The sequence below is a fragment of the Pagrus pagrus genome, assembly GCF_965226575.1.
Source record: "Pagrus pagrus genome assembly, chromosome: 6".
Lineage (NCBI taxonomy): Eukaryota > Metazoa > Chordata > Actinopteri > Spariformes > Sparidae > Pagrus > Pagrus pagrus.
The window spans coordinates 13,426,176-13,448,625 of record NC_140190.1 but is presented as its reverse complement, the minus strand read 5'-3'; the positions used below and the strand labels follow the sequence as shown (position 1 = coordinate 13,448,625).

At 41.9% G+C, this 22,450-nt stretch overlaps 3 protein-coding genes across 4 annotated transcripts; all 3 read right to left on the bottom strand.

The window, feature by feature from the left end:
* Positions 1-842: 842 nt before the first annotated feature.
* zfyve9b (zinc finger, FYVE domain containing 9b) lies at positions 843-11,016 on the bottom strand. Of its 2 annotated transcripts, XM_084354173.1 has the most exons (16): positions 10,769-11,016; positions 8,665-9,410; positions 8,466-8,565; positions 8,187-8,386; positions 7,970-8,081; positions 6,427-6,549; positions 5,299-5,454; positions 4,918-5,142; positions 4,751-4,833; positions 4,565-4,669; positions 4,319-4,469; positions 3,304-3,384; positions 2,857-3,019; positions 2,598-2,703; positions 2,336-2,515; positions 843-1,567 (listed from the first exon to the last, which is right to left on the bottom strand). In XM_084354173.1, exons 1-16 carry the CDS (start codon positions 10,830-10,832, stop codon positions 1,406-1,408), a joined length of 2,757 nt encoding a protein of 918 aa, XP_084210299.1. In that variant the 5' UTR covers positions 10,833-11,016; the 3' UTR covers positions 843-1,405. The 2 variants fall into 2 exon arrangements, 1 of the variants encoding a protein (XP_084210299.1); XR_014622695.1 differs by lacking the exons at positions 843-1,567; positions 2,336-2,515 and having other exon boundaries at positions 2,614-2,703; positions 2,857-3,126.
* A 210-nt stretch (positions 11,017-11,226) lies between these two features.
* On the bottom strand, positions 11,227-15,391 carry btf3l4 (basic transcription factor 3-like 4). Its single transcript, XM_084354401.1, has 6 exons — positions 15,314-15,391; positions 14,776-14,837; positions 13,464-13,577; positions 13,155-13,356; positions 11,887-11,946; positions 11,227-11,588 (listed from the first exon to the last, which is right to left on the bottom strand). Exons 2-6 carry the CDS (start codon positions 14,827-14,829, stop codon positions 11,542-11,544), a joined length of 477 nt encoding a protein of 158 aa, XP_084210527.1. The 5' UTR covers positions 14,830-14,837; positions 15,314-15,391; the 3' UTR covers positions 11,227-11,541.
* Positions 15,392-19,121: 3,730 nt separating this feature from the next.
* Positions 19,122-21,923, bottom strand: ptgfr (prostaglandin F receptor (FP); the record flags this gene model as incomplete). The annotated part of the gene is made up of 4 exons (XM_084354125.1): positions 21,839-21,923; positions 21,502-21,544; positions 20,609-21,418; positions 19,122-19,436 (listed from the first exon to the last, which is right to left on the bottom strand). The coding sequence occupies exons 3-4, from the start codon at positions 21,401-21,403 to the stop codon at positions 19,122-19,124; spliced, it is 1,110 nt and encodes a 369-aa protein (XP_084210251.1). The 5' UTR covers positions 21,404-21,418; positions 21,502-21,544; positions 21,839-21,923.
* Positions 21,924-22,450: the final 527 nt, after the last annotated feature.

The window sequence follows — 22,450 nt, the reverse complement described above, 5'->3', positions numbered from 1 at the left end:
CAGAACAAATTTTTAATAAACTTGAATACAGATATAAACACATTTTACTCGATGACACTTTAAAAAACCCGTCAGGAAACTATGAATTTGACTGTTACATACCGAAAGGCGATTCTAATATTCTTTCACCCTGTTGTTTATTAATCGAGTGGGAGAAACTGCAGAAATGCCACCTAATGTAATGCAGTTCAGATCAACTTGTCTGTGACCAGCTGTACTGGATTGTATTAGATTTTACATGTGTTGTTAAATGAAGTCACGACTAAGTGCAGTTAAGATTTTAGAAACAAAATATGAACTATAGTGGATGCTTGGTAAAGTCTTTTTTATTTTTGTTTTGGGCTCAGTTTAATTTCATAATTTAGTTTGTTTTCAGAGTGGGTTTGAGCTTTTATTGTGTAAAAAATGTTAAGGTTAGTTTATTTTACTTTTAGTTTCAGCGTTTTTATTTTTTCTCAGTTTTAGTTTTACTTATAATAAGGGGGGTATTTGTCAGGAGCAAGATTCAAGAGGCTCAGAATAGGTACTAAAATACAAACAACATTTTAAGACTCACAGTCAAGTAGACATGCCAGTCTCAATAACATATTCACCAGTGCAGTGGTGGACTCAGGATGCTTAAGAAGCAGGGGCGAAAAAATAAAGTTGGCACCAGTTGTATGCGGTGGGGAACAAGCGCGCAGAAATTTCTTGATTTATAGCAAAGACAGGGCACTTCACCACGTTTTGTCTGCTGAAAGGGCATCCTAGAGGGCACTTCAGCATGTTTTATCTACCATAGAGGCATCCGATAGGGCACTTTTGCTGCGTTTTTTTCAGAGGGTCGTGGCAAGAGGCAGTAATTCAGTCGTCGTTGCAAGTTTAATTCCAGGCTGACATTACATTTCATGAGCAATCAGTTAAAATACATCCAAGTATGAAAACATTCTTTTGGCATTCATTCGTTCCGAGTGCATCAAATAGCTACAGATCTACTACATACAGTACTTCAAGTCATTTTCTTTTTCTCTTTGCTTTAAGGTCGTGGGGCTGAATCCAGCTCCCACTTTAAAGGTATTCTCCATATGGGAATTTAATGAACATTGTGACATGAATGATATCAAGCTATGAGGTTGCTACTATACTGTACAGTGCAGTACCCTGATCTGATAGTCCATCCTAGGTTTCATGCGTACCCAGATTGTCTGCTGCAGGCCGGGCAGGGTGAGATCAGAAAACCGCTAAGAGTCAGACCACGTCTCTCTACTCGTGAGTGGATGAGATGGATGCAGACCTTGGATGTGGTCTGGTTTGCCCTTTGAATGCTTTTATTGCCCTGAAACCGATGGCAGCACTGATGAGAAGTGCTGGAGACGGAGTTGTGGTCAGGGTTAAAACGATGAGATGGTGTTAGTGGGTGTGAGCTCTAAGTGATGTTCTCCAGGATGTAAAAGATAAGCTCCATCACGATGGGCTCGTCACCCCTCTTGCGCCCCCTGCTGTGTATGACAGGGATCAGCACGCTATCCAGGGCGTTGAGGTACTGAGCCGGGAGGGGCTGCCCATTGCTCCCGGCCACAAATCCCACCTGAAATTACAAAACAAACCACTAATTAGTTTTAATAGAGTCACACCCAGGGGCTGTGTTATAAACTTTACAACTCTGCTTTATGAGGGTCCAGTGAAGTGCATGTACTCAAGTACTGCACTTAAGAACAGTTTGTCAGTATTTGTCTTCTAAAGATACTTTATGCTTCTACGCCACAACATGTTACAAGTAAATATTTTACTTTTACCTGACAGCTGGAGTTACTATTTACTTCACAAATTAAAATTTTACACAGAAAACCTGCAATGAGTTTCTCAAGTGACATAATAAATATTAAGTACTAAATAGTAATGTACTGTACATAAAGTATGGTAGTTAAAAGTAGCCCCACCTCGACCAGTCTCAACATTTATAGTAATACTAAAAATCGGACAAAACAAAGACAGGGGGCCAGTCTGCTGCCTAACCAGCATTTTTTTTCTTTTAATGTCACTGTTGTTACTGTTTGTTACTCATACTTTTGTACATTTTTCAATCCAGAACTTTTACAACATCTTAATATCTGAATACCTCTTCTGATACTGTGTGAGTGCTATGCTACATGTTCCCATTTCTAAATTTTGAGCAGACAAAAATATTCTGGACAATTTTTCATAAAATATTTGGTTAAGTGGAACCAAAGCTTCCTCTGAAGCCACAAAAAGGCTTTATACTACTTTTTTCACAGATGCAGTAGTACTCCCCAAGACCTGTAAACACGTTAAAGAGGTCATATTATATTTATGTTATATTGTTACTGTTTCTGACCTCTTGAGATTCGAAAGCGACACGCAGCCCCAGTTTGGCCATCCCGTCCTCTTTCAGCAGCTTGAGGTGTGGACACAGTGCCAAGCAGAAGGCTCGGGCGATCCGCTCCGTCATCCGGTTGTGTTCGGCTGAGTCACTTGGTCCTCCTTTTGGATGATCCCCCCTCTGCAGAAAGAATACCTGCACAAAACACACACACGCGTGTAAAGAGAGGGGACAGTTTCGGTTGGACTGATGATGATATTTTAAGCAGATCATGTACTTCTGTCCAGCGGATGATCTTCCCGTTCTCTTTGTATTCTGACTTCTGGAACATCTTCGTACTGCTGATGGACTCCATGGATTTACCATCGATGGGACTTATAACTCTGAGGGACACATACACACAAACACATACACATAATTTACAACCTAGACCAGGCTTAAGACTTATTTTTTATAAACAGGATCGTTTTGTTGTTTCTCTTTGAGCACAAAAGCTTCACTCTGACGTTGAACTTCAAACACATGGACACACTCACCCCTTATTCACAGTGCATTTCTCCTCCACCCACTGTACACAAACAAGCTCCTGGCTGTCTGACTGGTCCAGCCGTCCACAGGTGACGGTGTAGTCTTTCATCTCCCGTAGTGACCGGCGGAGCTCTGCCATGGTTTCCACAGTGATCTGCACCATGAGCCCATCTGGAGAGGGGACAGCGATACAGGAGAAACACACAAACAGACACCAACAGCCACACACACACACACACACACACGCATCAACATGTACACACGCCTAGACAAACGGTCTGTTAAAATATACACAGACACACACATACAAAGATCAAGACACTCTGAATAAAGCAGTTCTGAAGAAGGGATGTCAACATGCACTACTTTAAAAGAAATGTAAAATGTACATTTCCTGTGAGTGAGCAGGAAAAAGTCAAGGTGACCCTGACTGACTCCCTGAGTGCACATCCTACCTTCTACGATACTGGACTTGGCAAGGTACCCTGCAGACGCTTTCAGTGCACTGCTGAATATAAAAAAGCAGGATCCAGTCACTGAAATAAAAAAAGAGAAAGAAAAGCATCCTTCAAGACAAACTCTGTGACTCCATTCCTGTTATAATCCGTCTTGAAAATATTAAGAAAAAACATGTAGTGCCATCTAGTGTTCAATAAGGGTAAGTGAACTTGAACACTATTAAACTAAGGTAGTTTAATAGTGTTGAAATTTTTAGATATTTCCTCGTACCATGTAAAAAATATCTGTCTTGGGATTTAGAATAATATCAAATGGGGTGTACACAACGTTTTGCTGCATATCTACATGTCCCAGTGTGTAGGATTTAGGGGCAGAAGTAGAATATAATATTCATACGTCGTGTTTTTCATTAACTTTGAATGAGCCATTTGCTGCATTCATGTGATGGTCCACTTCCCGAGTTTGGGAAGTCGGTCTTCCGACTTTGGGGTGTTCATGTGCGTCATGTTGCATGACTTTTCAAGATGTTGTTCTGACTTGAGGTGGATCACGTGAAAGTTTCCCCATTATTCCAACACCGCATGAACACACAGTTTTATATCTACAGAGGGTGTGGGTCCTGTTCCACGAATCCTGCCATTTCGCACCCCATGTTTCTACAGTAGCCCAGAATGGACAAACCAGACACTGGCTCGTTCCTACCATTGGGGGGGCAAAGATGAGGGGTGTTCAGTTGGTTGCAGTCAGCAACCACACCACTAGATGCCACTAAATCCTTCACACTGGACCTTTAAAAGCATTTTTATTTAGTTTATAATTAGATACCGTCGTGAACAAAGCTCTTGTACAGATCTGAATGTGCTGATCTTTTTCTTTCCAGTGCACAAATCCAAACAAGTATCAATGTTTCCCTAAACAACAGCTCAATGATCGTATCAGTCAATCAGGACTTCCCCCCCTTTATTGCGATTATCATGCTGATGTCCCTCACGGTATCCAGTTATGTCCCACCTTTGCGTGGCTGATTGTGGATGCTGATGGCCTGGGTCTGGTACTGGCCGTCGTCTCCTTGCACACAAATGAGGTGAGAGTCTGCCGTCTCATTGAAGCACGCCCCGATGGCCAGCACATGCTCATTGGACTTATTCAAAGCCTTCATCAGCTAACGTGAGACAAGTGGTCAGAGAAGAAAGGGTGGTGATTGATGAAAAACACATAAACATAAACTTTGTGAGGAAAATAAAGGCTTAGTCTTACTTCATTGTACCCGGTGGTTGGTATCTTTATGCAGGTCCTCTGCGCCTCTAGATCCACAGTGAGCCCTGGCACCATTGGTAGGCTGTAACGGTAATTCCTAAAATCCTGGAACAGCATGGAAGGAGCCTGTCAACATCAATCATGAGAAGTAAGACACCTTTTAATGATGTGAAACAACATACTCACCACTAACAGTCTCATGATGGTGTGACCAATTTCTCCAAACAAGGGCTTCCTAAGACGCACACTGTACAGAGGACACGGGTAAACTGGGAACAAGAAACAAAGTGTGTAACTGAAGAGGAAACCTGTAGCAGAACAGATGCAGCGTTTAGCGTTAGGGCCTCGCTTACATCTGTATTCGGCCCCCAATCGCAGCATGAGACGCAGAGGAAAGGCTTTGGCCCAGGCCACCTCTGCTCTGTGGACCAGCAGGCCAAAGAGGTAGGGCTGGTTGGGCAGAGGTAGACCTTGAAGGGACTGGAGAGTGGAGCGGATGTACAGGAAGCCTGCATGCTCCTCACTGCCCAGGAAGCGGCTGCCGAACAAGGATAGGGACAGATGTTTCACAACCTTTCCTACAGGGATACAGAGGAAGGACACGTTATTGCTATTATAGCAGAAAAAAACACATTGAGGGGTTCAAAAGTGGGCAGAATTCACTCAAAGACATCACTACTTCTACATAACTACTCAAAAATGACTGCATCATACTGTGTGTGTGTGGCTCTGACCTGTGAGGCTGTCCCTGTACAGCTGGATGAAGTGGCTGAAAATGTCTTTGGGGAAGCTTTTCTCTTCAGGCAGGCACTGCAGCAGCACCACCACCTCCACCTGGCCCACGGCGTGCATCCCCTTCGTCGTCACACACCAACACTTCCTGTTAACATCTGTCACACAATCAAAGCACAACCTCAGGGGTCTACAGGGATAGTTCGACTGAAATCACATTTAGTGATTTCCCTTTATGTATTCAAAATTGACGTCAAGTTAAAAGGAAGAAAAAGGGTCTTTAGGGAAATACCAGAAATCCTCCTTTTCGTCTCAGCCAGCTAAAGGGATGTGTTGGTGTCTAGTTTGACTGACAGCAGCTGGCAGGTTGCCAGAGTGAAGGTGTTAGACCGTCGGGAATAAGAGATAAAGTAAACAAACTTGTGCTGTAGCCAACCAAAAACTTACTTACATAGCAGATAAAATAATATATAAGTATAATTTCACTTGACCTTTAAAGAGAATATGAATTACAAAACAGAGTAGGGAGTAGAGTGTAGGAATGTGGATGCACAAGCTAAAAACTATAGTAATAAAAGTAATTAAATTTTTTTTTAATTTATTAGCTAATTTTGATTTTTCTTTTTTTTATCCACTGTGAAGGATTTAGTGGCATATAGCAGAGTGGCTGCAGATTGCAACCAACTGAATTCCCATCGTCTCACCCTCCCCTACTGTGGCTGCAGTTTGTCCGCTCTGGGCTACTGTAGAAACATGTCATTGCAACATGGTGGACTTAACCCTCTACCCTCTACTCCAACCCGCTAACCTGACTACCCTCTACCCGAAAAGGACCAGCTCCCGGTGTAGTTATAAAAGTCTCATTCTACGGTAACAAAAACACAACAATTCTTAGTTTGAAGTCATTATACACTAATTAAAATGTAATTATACAAATTATATTCAATTTATGCTCCTAAATCCCTATTAATCCTACAAACTGGACTTATAATTCTCAATCCTGCATGAATTTATTTGCAGGATCACAGCGGCCCTATTCTTGAATGGGACTGTGCAAAGTATGTTGCCAATGTGCGTCGTTTTATATGCATTTTATCAAGCATAATGAAAATTTTAAAAAAGAAACGTACAGTTGACCAGTTTGACCATAGCGAGTAGGTTTGCATTGAGGACAAACACCAGGGGCTTGGGCCTGCCGCTCTCCAACTCCTGAATGAGCAACATCTCAGAGGGCTGCTCCTCCACAGTGTAATCTGAGGGAAGAAAAACACAATATCACTGCTGCTAGACTGCATCTTCTACAGCTGCTGAGTATTTTTATGACATTGTACGTTTGTTCATTGTAACCAAATACAAGAGCTAACCTCATGAAAGATTCATGTTTGAAAATGAACTCCTAGCTGTGCGAGGATTAATAACCATTGTCTACGCCTGCTCCTAAATAAGATGCAAAGACCAGGGAGGTTTTAATAATGCCATTATTGTGAAACGCCTGTTTAACCAGGCAAGGCGGGGTTCACATTATCATTCACAGTACCAGCGCCAACAGGGAGTAATCATGACTTTTAAGAGGGGAAAATGAAAACATTAACATAGCACATGTACATGTTAGGTGCCTTGCTCAGTGGCACTCTGACAGTGGGGGTGGATGTTTTACGTTTTTTCTCTTTTTTGAAGTGATTTTCTTCCCCTCACAGGCCTTAATTTGTCGGCCATGTGCACAGACAATGAACGAGTATCCAAGTGCATTGCTGATTTCACTTACAGTTAGATAAAGTTCAATATAATGAAAGAAAAAAATTATCTATAAATGACTAGACCTTTGTTATATATTCAGTTGTGTAGTCATATTATCATATACGTTTCCTGCAACGTTCAAAACCAGAGAAATACATCATTTTGTTTAAAGTAACAGTGCGTTTCATTTCCTCGCCGGTCACAGTAACTTCTAGGGAAACATCAGATGATTCGTCAGAGAGTGAGAAAGGAAGTTGGCGAACAAAACTTTTTTTTAAAAACGTGTCTATGAACATTTCAGAGTCACTTCAGATCGATGAAGAATGAAGACAACAACTGCCATGATCCCACTCTACCTACGGGTTTTGTTTTGTTTTGATTGAGAAACCCCTAGTGGCAGAAATGATATATGTCTCTCTAAATTAGTGGCTGCCAGTGCAACAAAAACACGTCCAGCAGTGATGGAATGTAACTAAGTAAATTTACCTTAGTACTGTACTTAAGTATAATTTTATAGAGATAGATACTTGTACTCAATTTGACTATTTCAATTCTTTGTAACTGCCCGGCAGGAATCACTGATTAATCTTTAATTGAATGTATGTATGTTTATGTTAATTAAGATTGAAGTGTTCAATTAGGTAATTCAGTATTATTCTGTAACTGATGTCACTTCAGTTGGTTCTTCCTTTTGTTATCACTAAATTGTCATCTCCTCACAACATCAGAGACCAAATTTTCACCTGGCTTTGTGCTGCCTGATTTGCATGAAGCTCCCTTCTTTTCGTGCCTCTCCTCCTATCTTTGCACCACGCACACTGTGCAAGACATGAGAGGACCAAAACAGCAGGTGCAGCACTTTTGAAGGTCAGGAAAATCCAGTTTTTCTGCTAAGTCTTTGACTCTCACCCTCAAATTGGGTGGAAGCTGTCTTACCTCCTTTGACTCCGGTGGAGGTGAGGATGGGTGGCAGGCCCTCCAGAGGGATGAGGTTTGCAGAGCTGCTCACCAAAGCTGTGGTGCCCCATCCGTAAGGACCACAGGCCTCCTGGAGGAAGAGGACGGCAGAGGAGTGAGCCCACTTTTTTGTCAAATCTGTGTTGGACAAGCTACCTGAGAAATATGTCCTGTGTCATGTTTTGGGTGATCCTACATTGATATTGGTCCCATGTGGACGCAAGGTTCTCCTGATCTGTGGCGATCCCACGGGACTTTTAACCGACCCGCCCAGCGCTCGTCTCATCAGCGGTGAGAAGTTCGGTCCTCTGACTGGTGTGGTCGGAGCAGACTCTGACTGCTTATTGAGGATTTCATCTGCAAACCACACCCTCCTTTTCCCCCTTGGAGGTGTCCCTGAGGAGAAGATGTAAGAATTACTTACTTGCAAATTTTCATTTTAAAAGCAATCTGTAAAAAAACAAACATTGCTCACTTTTGATGAGGGTCGAATGGCAGGAAATGCAAACTCTTCCCTCTTTGCCATCCAGATGTGTGAGTCTGAACTTCAGACTGGAGCAAAGTGCACAAAAAACCTGACGATACACACATGCACACACACCACATAAGGACACAGGTGTTATCAAGTTAAAGAAGAATGCTGCTCAACATTTAAACTTTACACTTTTCCTCACCTTCCCACAAGCACGGCAGTGGTGCCTCCTCTTAGTAAACGTAAACTTCACCCCACACTTCATGCACACCAGTGCCTGAGCATCAGGGATCCACACCGGAGCCACCTCCCCTAGGACGGTGCCTCGATCCTTGGACAGGATCCCAACAGGGCTCAACTCATTGTCAGGATCCACAGGGGAAGCTGCGCAGTCTCCCATCGCTCCCTCCCCGCTGGCTGCTGTCTCATCTCCTCCATCAGAGCTTCCCATCTTAAACTGGCTCTGGAGCTCCTCGTGTGCTGCAGTCGCCTCTGAGCTGCAGGACTGCTCCTGTTGCTCCAGCCTGCTCTCCTCCAGCTCCTTCTCCTCGATCACAGAGTCCTCCTTTGATGGGAGAACCTGGGGCTCCTTCTTCTTCTCCCCTGCCAATCCATCCTCCTCCTCCTCTGGCCACGCAGCCTCGGCAGGGCTCAGCACCAGGGGGCTGGAAGACTCTCCCCATGTGGAGATGGTGGTCACAGTGCAGCTGCCCTCCTCCAGCTGGGAGGGTGAAGCAGTTATGGCAGGATGCTCAGACGGTTTCTGCTCACATGGCTCAAAGCTGCCTCTGACAGACACGTCTGAAGTCGTCTTGGAGGGAGATTCTGGTCGTATTTGGCCGCAGCCCAGTCCTGGTTTGGACACGTCTCCATCTTTGAGCACCAGCAGGCAGGGTCTGTTCAGCCAGTGGTGTTTGGTGTCCTGAAGAGACGGGTTGTCTCCTTCATCTGTGATGAGGACATCATGAACACTTAATGTCTCTGTCTCTCTTTCTGTCAAACACACACACACACACACACACACACACTTAAACACACCATGCTCATGAATAATGACTCATTTGGTGTGAAAGCTGTGTTCACATGTGCTAAGTGGCCATTTAGCAGTGTGTGATCATTTATTTCATGACCCTGTGCATACCTCATAGCCCTCAATCATCACTAAAGGCAGCACTGACACTCAGGTGCCCTTGAGAGGTGTGTCACAGAACAGACTACATGGAGAGGACTAAATGTTGACATGAAACCAATAAGTAATTGGTGGTCGCACATAGCTGCTGGCTCCCAAGAGGAGAAAGAGTTCAATCTGGTTTTAATTGGCTCTGCAGGATGAGGATCTGCAGATACTTTTTTTTTTCTTTACAGATGTTTGCTCCTGTGTATTGGCTCATTGTGTGTGTCTTTGGTGTGGTAATAAAATGTTCTGCACATTGGAGTTTTCTACTGATCACCTGAGAGAGCACATCGGCACCAAATAAACTATTTGCTTCTGACATGACTCCATTCATAATCTCAACAATGAAATACAACATGAAGGCTGTGATTACAGCCAATGAGCATCCTTCCCTCATATGTGAGTCACGTCATAACCATCACTGTAATGCAACGCCGGTTAATGTGTCCACAGCTGCCGTTTCATTGAGCTGGTTCATGAATAGTTATGACTCAGGACCAGAAGCAGTAGAAATCCCAGAAAACCCGACAGCTGCTCAGCTGACACTCCTGCACTGTGTGATGCGCTCTGGCATCAAAAACGCTTAAGAATATTTGATACACTGATTTCTTGGGTTAAACTGCATTGCAGCTGCTTCACAGAAACCATAAAAGAGAAAGGCGGGCCGTGTCGCTCCTGCTGCGGGCTACAGAGTGAAGACTACCCCGCGACACGGCGGCGGGGCTCCGGCTGACTGGAGCGATCGCTTCCCGGGACGGTGACGCATTCAACACACGTGCAAATGTTTAATCCGCTCGCAGGCACCGAGACCACCGGCGGCAATGCGACACTCACTCCGCATCCCGTTACATCAGATCCAGCAGGACATTCACACCGAGGTGCTGTTTACTGGGGAGCCTGATGCGCGTATGTGCGCAGCAGTCTGCACACGGGCATGTGCGCAACACACATACATGATGATGCGGGACTATGCGCGCAGCCAAAATGCTGGATCAGCAGTTTTCTGTGACAAACACAGACGCGCAGTATCATCATCTTGTAACGCGCAGGCAGGCAATGAATGGAGAGTAAAGCGAGCAGGCAAGCGAGCGAGCGAGCATCCCCACCCCGCTGCTGTGGACGCTGTTCTTACCCTCAGTTATCGCTCCCAGAAGGCTTTCATTCTCGTCATCCCGCGCAGAGAAGAACTTCAGCATTTTATCCGGTTACATCTGAGTGCGGAGCGAAACGGGGTTCAAGCAGCAGTGCCTTGCTCACAAGCAGGAGGATGGGATGGGTTTTTTTTCGCCTCTCTTCCCCCCTCTCTGTGATCTCCCTCCTCCCCTGTGTCTCTCTGCAGCTCTTTGAAGAAACTCAAGAGGTGTGCAGAAACGTCCCTCCCCAGTTTGCTGTCTACACAGCCCGCAGGACAGCGCACAGGCCAACACAACACAGCTATGATGCCAGATATGAGAAAAAAAAAACCTGCATGCATGCACGCATGCATTTATGCACACCCTGTCATATCTCAGGTTTCAGCATCACTCAATTTGTAGATCATTTTATTCATTCTATAATATTCACTTAACAATGATCACAGCACCATGTAAAAAATGTTAATCACCTTTATTTTGTTTCATAAACAAAAAGTCTTAAGACTTGATTTAATGACCACTGTAATCCTGACCATGACTGACAAAGTGGAGAGGGGATTTAATCATTTACCAGAGGGGAATATGTTCTTTTTTCTTTTTTTTTATTTAAGTGCACAAGCCAGTCTGACTCAGGACATACGTGGGCCACCCATGGTAAAATAGAAAAGTCTCTGGTTTGTGGGGATAGTGTCTGATATGTCTAGACTTTAAAACACCGGAGAAGCTTTCTCGCTTCGTTGCAGTCCAGTCCGTGCGTACATCATCTTGTGTGTCAGTTTGCCTCGTTCTTTGAGGCTTCATCGAAGTTCTCCACCAGATCTGCAGAGCAACACATTGTTAATAATTACAATGCAAGAAAACACTTTCACGTGATTCTGTATTTACTCTATTACTCTTAAAAAATTATACCAAATGAAGCCTAATTTAGTCTTTGCAAGGACTGAATAGACCAATATCACTTCTACAGTGTGGATCTTCTCCAGTCAACTAAATAACAGAGTAATTACAGGAAATTTGCTAAACATTTGAAAAATAACAAATCTTAATTATGAAAATTAGTTCAAGTGTGTGTGTGTTTAACTGTCTGAGTTTCATGCATCTAAAACCAATATCATACCTGGAACATCATCATCCTCTTCCTCGATGTCCTCTGCTTTTGGAGCCTTGCTGTCGAGAGCTGAGATGAAATGTACAATCAAAAAAACATGTTATAGCTTCAGCTTTGGTCATTCAATGATTTTAACCAGATCTGTAATAATTTCATAGAGAATAAGCTGGTGATATTCTTCATTTTTGTCATCGTCAACCACGCTTTGGTGGATATTAGATACTATTGAATAACACGTTATTTGCCATCATATGCAATACTTTTCACAATACCGAATATTGAATAGCTGTTACGTAATTTCAGGCTTTTATTTTGAAAAGACAATGCAGGCATAGCTGTCATGGCAGCAGAGGCTACACATGTCCATATTTGGGAGGTTACTACAGGAAGAATGCCAGCTCACAAATTTGGGAGTATTTTGGGCTTAAAGCGGGAGAACATGGCGAGTCAAAGGATTTGAATTAGGCTACATGGCGTCTTTGCCTCACTTCAGCGTCCATCACACAGCGCACAGAGCACCAAATGTGTACTAATCCACCTCTGAAAATAGTCCTCGACAAATTCTCTATTTACTACTTTTTTGAGAAAAGTTTGCTAAAAACTATAGCGGCCAGAAGTTTTCGAACATTATTTTTGCCCTTTAAAGAAATTAAACTATAGAATTGAGGATTGAATTGTTTTTAAACTTCAGTGGCAATGAATGAGCCAGTCGCAGAGAGACACAGAGAGGCTGAGGACATTGAATTTTACATGAATTTACTGACATTATGCCACGGGTGTGATGTCACGGTTCTGTATAACACCAGTGCTTCATGTGTACCAAGCATAAATACACATTTTCAGCTCATTTAGATCAAGTAACAGATGTTTTGTGGCAGGATTTTAATATGGCAATCTTTCGTTGCCTGTAACCTTCTCTGTCATCACTAATTAAATATTAATGTAACCAATCTCACAATACAGCTGTTAGTTGCTCAACATATTAAGGGCGGCAATCAAATTTCACACTTGTTTTGTGGTCTGACAGCAGTCAACAGATGTTCAATAAAATATGACCCCACATCACAGATATGCCATCTGCACAGGACTAATATTATGACATGACCTCTGTGTTTGGTGCAATATGGTCGGTAATTTGCCGTGGAAAATAGTGTACGCAGGATTAAGATCACAGCCAACCTCTGTAATTATTGCTAATTACTAGAGGTCCTCAGATTATACTAATCCCATGCAAATTGGTCTGAAGCCAAGTGACTGTTAAATGTCACAGCACCCACCTTGCCGAGGGAACTGTTCCGCCAGTTTGCGCAGGCTGCTGAGGCTGTCTGCTCCCAGCTGGCTGAGAATGCCGGGAAGCATCTCTGTCAGCTGTTTGGTCTCAGCGTGGCCAGTGATGGCGAAGGTGTTGGCGGACAGAGAGGCCTGAACTTTGGGGTTGTTGAAGTGGATCACAGTCCCGTCATCCTTGATCATGTTCACCTGAGGTGGAGACCGCTCAGTTGTTAAAGTTAAGGCCACATAAATGTTAAAAACCTGACTGAGCTCTACATTCAGTTTCCTTATACAAAAGACTCAGAGCAATTTACCTCCTCAATTCCAGCAATGTTGTTGACAGCCAACTTCTTTAATGAACTCTGAAGCTTCTTGTCGTCAGCAGTTGCAGTTCTGTGTACCACCTTCTTCTTCCTGCGCGCAGATCCCTACAACCAAAGAGAAGACAACTTATTGACAGCGACATGAAGAGTGACAGCAAAGCCTTTGTTGTAAAATCTTGTTTATTTCAGTGTTTCTCAAAATCAATACACACATGAATCAAACAAGTAATTCTGTCCAAAATCTGTTTCAATTCAGTGCTGCAGTCTATAGTTGGGCAGGTCTTTGAGGCTGATAAGCATTTAGATATCTGGGAGTTGAAAAACTCAGATACTGTCATGTAGTTGGCCTCCTGCTGTGGTCCTGCTTGACTTCTAGTCTGAGTGGAACATTTTGCTTTTATCTGACAATAAACTTGTCATAGGTCTCTTGTGGTAAAAAACATAAACATATTTTTGGCATTTCTGCAGCACAATTTCTTGTTACTGGCCGTCTTCAGTGACTATAGCAATAAATTTGCGACAAACTAATATAAACTGATATACCGGCCTGGTGGATTTATAGATTAGATACTGCAGTCTTCAAAGTGAGTCTGTATCTCTTCACTGTTTTTGTCAACAAATATTTACATTTTCCATAACTGAATAAATAAGCTGTTCTCAGAGGAAAATAAGGTCCCCAGAACACTGTTAGAAGCTAGAGAGGTGGCAGGGTCCGCCACATTTAAACAAAGTAAAACAGTATGAAATTGTGTTGTCCTTTAAGGTCAGTTTGTTTATTCAGTCATGAAAACAAAGAGTTTGTTTATTATGTTTGTTTCGGCATAAAAAAAACAAAACAAAAAACAGTCAGAAGATCTTTCTCTTTCTTTCCCAAAACTACATAATGCACCTTTAACAAAAATAACAGTAAGCCAAACATCAACAACTGATTTAATCACATAATCAATTATGGAGGAATCCCCTAATTGTGTCTTTAAATAATTTAGTCTAACAATGTCACAGAAATAGTATAAACATGCTCATATGTTTATTTTGTTGGACTGTACTGAGGACAAACTACAACATGAATTTCAATAATGACTTTTAGTAAAACTTGTAAATAATACATTAAAAAAATACAAGCACCACTTGAAATGGAAAGATACTGTTAGTTTTGGTTTAGTGCATTTTATTGGATATGATTAAAAGGCAAACCATGAAATCACAAACACGTACAACATGCAATTATGTACTTTAATGTACCATCTGTCATTAAAACCTCTCCAGTCAAAACAATGGCCCATTTCCTAGGGTGCTGACTTACCTTTCCTCCTATCCGGACCTGGGCTTGAAGCTTTGCCAGCTTTTCTTGATTCATGTTTTCACCTACAATGTGACAGAAATGGAGATGATATTGAAGAAAAAATAAAGCACATTCATGTTTTTAGCTACACAGCTAACATGCTGCTGCTCCCCTGTCGACTGTCAGGCACCAGCATTAGCTACAACAACATGAGCTAACGGGAGTGTTTACAAATAAGCTAACAGGAAAACTGTCTCATCCCCGAGGATAACCGATAAACAGACATTAAATGGACAGGATAACTGGACCACGCTGATGCAATAGTAACTCAGACTGGCTCCAACTTGTCAGCAGACAGTCCGCTGTGTGTGTGTGTGTGTGTGTGTGTGTGTGTGTGTGTGTGTGGTTAGCAGCTGCAGATGAAAACACAACACAGGGCCTCCGGACCGAGCACACAGCGTGTCACCGCTCCGCTCAGCCCGACAGCTCTGCTCCGACCAAACACCAACATCCACAAACACCAAATATCGCACACACACCAACATTTATCGGGCCAAACCTGCTCTAATATCCACAGAGGCATGCGGTACTGAAAGATGGAGGTTATCAGGAAGAGATTACGTCACATACCATACGGATTTTTCTTCTTCTACGTTTCCGACCAGCTGGAGGACTTCGGGCGTCGTGCTGCCACCTACAGGACACTGTATTAACTACACCCACACACACTGAACAAATACTGCTGTTGGGGCATAAAGCGTCTATGGAAACGTCCATTTTTTTTAATGTCCCGAGCCTTTATAGAAAAATCACACCTGAAAACAGTTGAGACTTAATTTTCCCCCCATATTTTACAATAAAACAACTGGTTATTTGAACATTTACTGCCTCTTGGGCCATCAATTTAGCAATATTTGTTTTTTAATCAGTTATTTAAAATTCCCAGCACTACAGAACTACCTGTCATGTATAGAAAAAGTAAAAAAATTTAAGAAAACCTAAATAAAAAATAAGCTAATTTCTTCTGTCCTTTCACTAAAAGTTTGAGTAGCATAAAATTATGTTTTTAAAAAACCCCACTGATAGCCTTATAAGTGTAGTAGATGAGGGGTGTGGCGTGAACTGAGGTGATGGCGTAGACCACAGTGTGCTTTTGGAGAAGCTATTAGAGATATGAAGGGGGCAAGAGAGGAAGCTTGACATGCATGTCTTGTTAGTCTTTTTAATCAGTTATTTAACATTCCCAGCACCACAGAACTACTTGTCCCCACAGTCATGTATAGAAGTACATTTTGAGTTCAAAACCATGCTTTTCTCAAATCAAATCAATCAAATCAAAATCAAATATATGATAGAAATATACACATAAAAAATGTAATTCCAAATATATATTATGAAGTATATAATGAAAGTAATCATCCACTGTAGTCGTGTCACTGGTGTAACCTTGTAACAAAAGTCTATTATTTTGAAATAAAAATCACCCTGATGACATTGTTTGATTTCCTTTGACCCATTTCCTGAAGATATATGGAGAAAGGACACTTTTTTTGAGAAATGTTGAGAAAAGTCTTACGTTTCTTATGGGTAACACCAGTTTAGAAAATCAATCAATGAGTTATGGAATAATGTGTTCTGTTTTTAAATGCTAGAAAAAGGAAGTCCATTTTCAGACATTTTGCCCTTCCTTTGACCTGAAAGGTGTCTGTAAAACGTTAATAGCTTTTCATCTTCAAGAATTGAGAAAATTTCAATATTGAAATGATTTCATGGCACACAAAGTATGGAAAGGTCCAACTAAACATCTTTAAACACTGCTTTAGCATTTTATTCTTTTATAAAGAAAACGATAGTCTCATATGGACTGAAAAAGTGGTAGATAAGATTAGATATTAGACTTTATTAAGGACACAGAGGAAGGTCCATAGCACATTAAAAACTACAGACAATATATACAAAAACAATTAACTTAGAAATAGAAAATCAGTAAATAAATAGCCGCACATATGCAAATTCATATCAAAGAGATACATGGATTTTTCATTCTGTGTCATTCCTGTTTATAATCAATGAACTGATACCTTTAAAAATCAAATTAGATAAAATTGATTTTTAAAAATGGGTTTAATGTAGAATTCCCAAATTAATGTTTTTATATTTGACAGCATATTCTGACCAAGTGTTTTTGTTGCATCTGCAGACTTTGAACATACAGTATGTAATTTCTGCCACCAGGGGTCCCTCAAACAAAACAAAACAAAAGACAGAAGTAGTGTGGGATCATAGGAGTTGCTGTCTTTATTGCTCATCAGCCACCATTGCTGATGAAAATCTGTCTCCGTGACTCAGGCAGAAATGTTCACGGATGAGGTTATGTATTAAAGTTTTATTCATGTTATGTGTAGTTGTGTTCACCGACTTACTTCCTCTCTCTGACTCCATCCCGAAAGTTATAATGGCATTCCACCAAATTAAATGCATCGTTGTGTTGAATTGAAGTTTGTATTTCCCAGGGTTTGAACATTGTGGGGAAAGTTTGTGATGATGTAATTACACAGCTCAACATAATTTATAACAAAGGTTTAGTCATATTAAGACATTTCAATGCAGAAATGTTACATATGATATCTTTAAGTTTGCTATTCATTTTTCCATTGATGTGTCTGCTTATTTTATTCAACCTGAAAGTTGATTTGTTCTCCACTTTCTGTAACAGCACAGTTTACATCTTGTGACACTGTAATTGAGCGATGGCTTTCAAAGTGTGCCACCTAAGCGCTGAATGCAATTAAACCCCCAGAGCAGCAGCAGGAGCTGTGATTAGCAAGAGCTCTGCCAACATGCAACAGCAGGTACATTGTTTTACACTTTGTTTTATGATGCACAGTTTAAAACCAGATGTAATTAAATAGAAACTCACATTACCTTTTTTTTTTAAAACGTGTCATGATTGATTATAATTAATATAATTGACTGGATTTGGATAATTATAATAGACTATAATTGAACAGTGAACAAGTCTAATTATCGCTGTGCCACACAGACTCCATATAGAGAGAAAGAAAGACAGACGGACGTTCCCCTCAGAGTAACTTCTTCTTAACACTCATTACCCCGACTATAACAGAGCATTTGTAAGAATATTCAGTTTCCTCTGTAATATTTGGTTTTTCCATTCAAACCATCTTTCTTTATAACACACTTCAGTACAAAGAAGTGGAAAAGGTTTGATTAGAAAAGAAGCACTTCTGCAGAACGCTACATTTACAGTAATTACCTACAAGGAGACGACTGACCAACAGACAGGCAGGCAGTCAATGTACTGTCTGATTTCATTCTGTAATGGTTTTACGAAAATTACTGGAGACATTTCCATTGAAACATGATAGATAGATAGATAGATAGATAGATAGATAGATAGATAGATAGATAGATAGATAGATAGATAGATTTGTGTGCTGCTCAACCTACATTAACTCCATTCCAGGGTCCCATTTAATGCAAAGTTGTTGTTGAGTCAGTGTGAATAAATTAAAGTCCCGTCTGTTCACTCTTGTTTGACCTCGGTTTCTATCACGCTCCCTCTTCACCTTCTTAGCCTCCTCCAACAGCAGGGTCCTTTTTCTTTTGCAGTGTAGTGCAGAGTTTCTACAGTTAATCCAGTTCTTCCACTGTCACCTGGGATAGTGACCGGGGGAAACAATGCCTGTTTTGGTTGGCTTTGTGCATTGTGAATAGCAAAGTGTATTAACCAATCTATACAGGGATGGAGTCATTTCTCTACAGTAATTACACTGTGCAATCAGTATTTACTTCAAAATGATATGTTAAAGTAAAAAAAAAGTCTTGCTAGTTTAAATAACTAGATGTTTGATTTAACACGGGAGACAGAATAAAAAAATGTATCACTTTTATGTATACTTGGATGATAAACACATTGTTTACGTAGAAGTTCCTCTGACCTTTATACGTAATAATTGAATAAACACATATTTAATGTATTCACACTGACTTAACATGATTAGATGGACAATTAACATGTCATTAAAATTCTTTAAGAAAGGATTAGGAAAATTAATTTTTGGAGTGCAGCAGCCGGAGCTGCCATGTGGAAATTTCAGCAGCATTAAGAACAAAGACGACAGCTTGTCAGATGGAAAAAGCGCGATAAAGGAATAATTGAACGTTCAAACATGAACATTTTAGACGGGTTTGATGCAATAAACTGAAAGTTGAGAGCAAAACGTTTTCCCAAAGATCCCAAAAAGTTATAGTGATGGGTCCCATAACTTAAACCTTCTCTATTCCAAGTTTTCACAGCTTCTTCCTGTTTTTTTCACAGTTCATTGAAACACTGTGACCCTGGTTCAGGTGATGGATTTGAGCTCAGTGTCTGGCAGAGGTAATTTACTGAGGCAGCGGCAGTCAGGCGGGCCAACGGTCGAGTTGCTGGTCTCCATAGAGCTGCGGAGCACGCTGCGCTGCCAGCGGTATAGTTGATGAGAGTTTGGGCCCCAGCAGCTGTGGATCAACATGAAGATTTTCCTCAGAACAGCCTTTCTCAGCAGGATGTAGACCCAGGGGTCCAGGATCTGGTTCCAGGTGGCCATGCGCACCACCATCAGGAGACTGAAAGATGCAGGCTCGCCCTTCGCTCTGATGCTCAGCATGATGACATGGATCTAACGGGAAGTGAGAGAAATTAATTGTTCAATTATAATTGTGTTTGATGATGCCACTGTGCCTCTTGCTGTGTTAACCTAGTTGTGTTTTAAGTGAGGCACTCGCTTATCTACATGAGGACTGGGCCAGCAACAGTTTGTTGATAGGATGTGAATGACTGGGTGTCACAATTCTCAAAATCCATGATTCAATTTCATTTTTATGGTAACAGTTTGTTTTCATTTTTTAATTAAACTGGCATTAAATAACATGAATAAACCTGGGACCTCTCACACCGAAGTGAGAATTATATCATAATTATATTATCAATAAATAGTTAATGAATAAACTGAAAAAAAGCTTGTTAGTTTCTTTGCTTTGATCCACTGTTACAGGAAAAGCATATTTGGTGCAAATTGGATGTCAAACAAAACAGCACAGGTGGGAGATTTTAAGAAAACCTAAATAAAAATTGAGCTCACTTCTTCTGTCCTTTTGCCAGAAATTTGAGTAGCATAGTAGTAGACGAGGGGTGTAGCATGAATTGAAGTGATGGCGTAGATCACAGTGTGCTTTTGGAGAAGCAATAAGAGGCATGGAGGGGACAGGAGAGGGGGCTTGACATTCGTGTCTTGTTCAAAAGGAAGCGAGTGGATATTTTTGAAGGAAAGTGTGTAAGTTTGCTCCAAGATTCTGGACATATTGCAGTTTTTTTTATGAGGTTAGAAGAAAGGTCAGACAGAACAGCTATTGAATTTGAGTCTTGATGTCACAAACGGATGGAGGGGAGCTTCAGCAGCAAAGAATGAAAGAAAAGAGAGAGAGAGATGGATTGAAAATGAAAGACTTAAAACAATCTTTTTGTGAGTCACTTTTCCATCACACATCATGGATAATAAAACCTGCCAGCTTTCTGCCTCATTTTAAAACCAATTTTTCTGTCTCTTGACAGTCGATTTGTACTTAACACTGTTCAAGTTCCATGACAGACACACTGGAAAACAGAAGATGAGGTTTGAAGATCAGACAAATGATGGTATGAGGGAATGTAAATGTAAAGGTGGATGGATAAAGCAGGAGGCAATGTGGCTGAAACAACACCTACCAAAGGGCTCCCGCAGTGTCAGCCCCCGCACCGTGAGTTTTAATGCCAGATAGCAGAGTTGAAGGTCTACTAAGGAGGATATCTTACCAGTAATGGGCCCCAGCACACACAGGACACCAACATGATAGCCAGCAGCTGACAGATCATCTCTATGTGGTACGACGTGCCCCTGCAGTGATGCTTGCGGCGCAGCCTGGCCTGCAGCAGGGTGCAGCTTGTCAGTGTATTGCACACAAGGGACAGCAGTAAGGCCAGCAGCCCCAGCATGGAGAACAGCAGGGGCAGGAGCACATCCAGCCAGTCCCTGGGTTCCTCCATATGGAAGAAGCACCAGCTCCTGGAGCTCTGAACCTTGTAGGGCCTCCACAGCAGCACAGGCAGCGCAGCCACCAGGGCAGCCAGCAGCAAGGTGAGTCCCAGCAGCCTCTTCATGTGGTGGGAGGCTAATGCCGTGGAGTGGAAGATGGGCCTGGTGACTCCAATGCAGCGCTCCACCGCCATGGCGCTGCCCAGGAGCAGGGGGCTCAGGCCGAAGAACACCATGCACGCCCCGAAGATGCTGCACACGATGCGGTGAGGGTCAAACGTCTCCCATTTCTTGTGGGAGCCGTAGACGAAAAGCACCAGTGTGCCGATGATGAGGTGACCCAGCAGGTCTGTGACCACCAGGCTGCTGGCGAACAGCAGGAAGGATGCCTTAGACTTGATCCGGATGCGGTTGTAGGATTTGACGAGGATGAAGAGGGCGAGGCTGTTGGAGAAGATGCCCACGGTCATGGAGATGACAGAGGCAGTGACGGAGAGCTCCTGCTGGCTGTAGGTGTTGTTGCTTGGTCTGACCTCTGACCTGCAAGTGGTCTCTGAGCTGCCATTGGCTGACATAGTGGGGAAAAAAAACTAAAGGAGAGAGAGAGAGACTTCAGACTTTTTCTACCAACATGTTTTGAATCATAAAAATGTTGGTCTGGTGAGAGATTTACCTCAAAAGTGATCACTTCAGCCAGAACCCATAGTTTCACTGGTCTGGAACAGTAAATGACACAGAATAATAAATAAATTATAATAAAGCGTAAAGTTAAAATAAAGTTTACTACATTTTACTGTACAGTGCACATGCAGCTTTGGGAGTGAAACTTTCTTTGCGTATGGTGATGCTGCGTATTTTCCGCAGTCTAAGAATTTTTTTTTTTACATACAACTAAAGTGCAGTGAATGCTATTTTAATAATATTTTTCTAAAAATCAATCACAATAAACCCTCTTTAAATGAGAGATGTCCTCCATTTCCAAAAGAGTCAATATTGAGCCAGTTTCTTACCTCAGGTTTGCTCTTCTCTTTCAGAACTCGCCATAAGTCAACAGCCTCTTCACTCTCTTTTACGTCTTTTATCATGGTCAAAAAAACACACACAAATAACAAAAACAAATCGAAGTCGTGTCAGCCCGGCAGTAAATCCCATTAAAAGTCCCGAAACTGCTCTCCTTGATATTCCCGTCGGGGCAGCAGAGTCGTGTGATGTGTGCACCTCGCTCCCTCTGCGCTCCGCTGGTGCCAAGTGGGTGAAGGCGGACGAGCTTCAGTGCGTCTGCGAGGCTGTACACATGTGTCGCATTCTGCAAAAAAACAGCACAAGTCTGCTCTTTTATTTGAGTGTCGACACTCTCTGGACATTAAAACGAAAAAAAAACTGTAGATATTATAAACTGGAGCCAAAATACGCATTCCATTAATTCTTGCCTTTACGCACGGCTGCCTGTGTGTTAGTGGATCGTGTGAAACTCAACCAAAAGTAGTTATTTTCTTGAAGACTACACATTTCTGTATCTATATATTATTCTCTCTTTATAAACTCGTCACATGTATGTCTCTCTATATATAATAGATATATATGTTTTAATTTACCTGCTGCTTGTGTCTGAATTGCAGTTT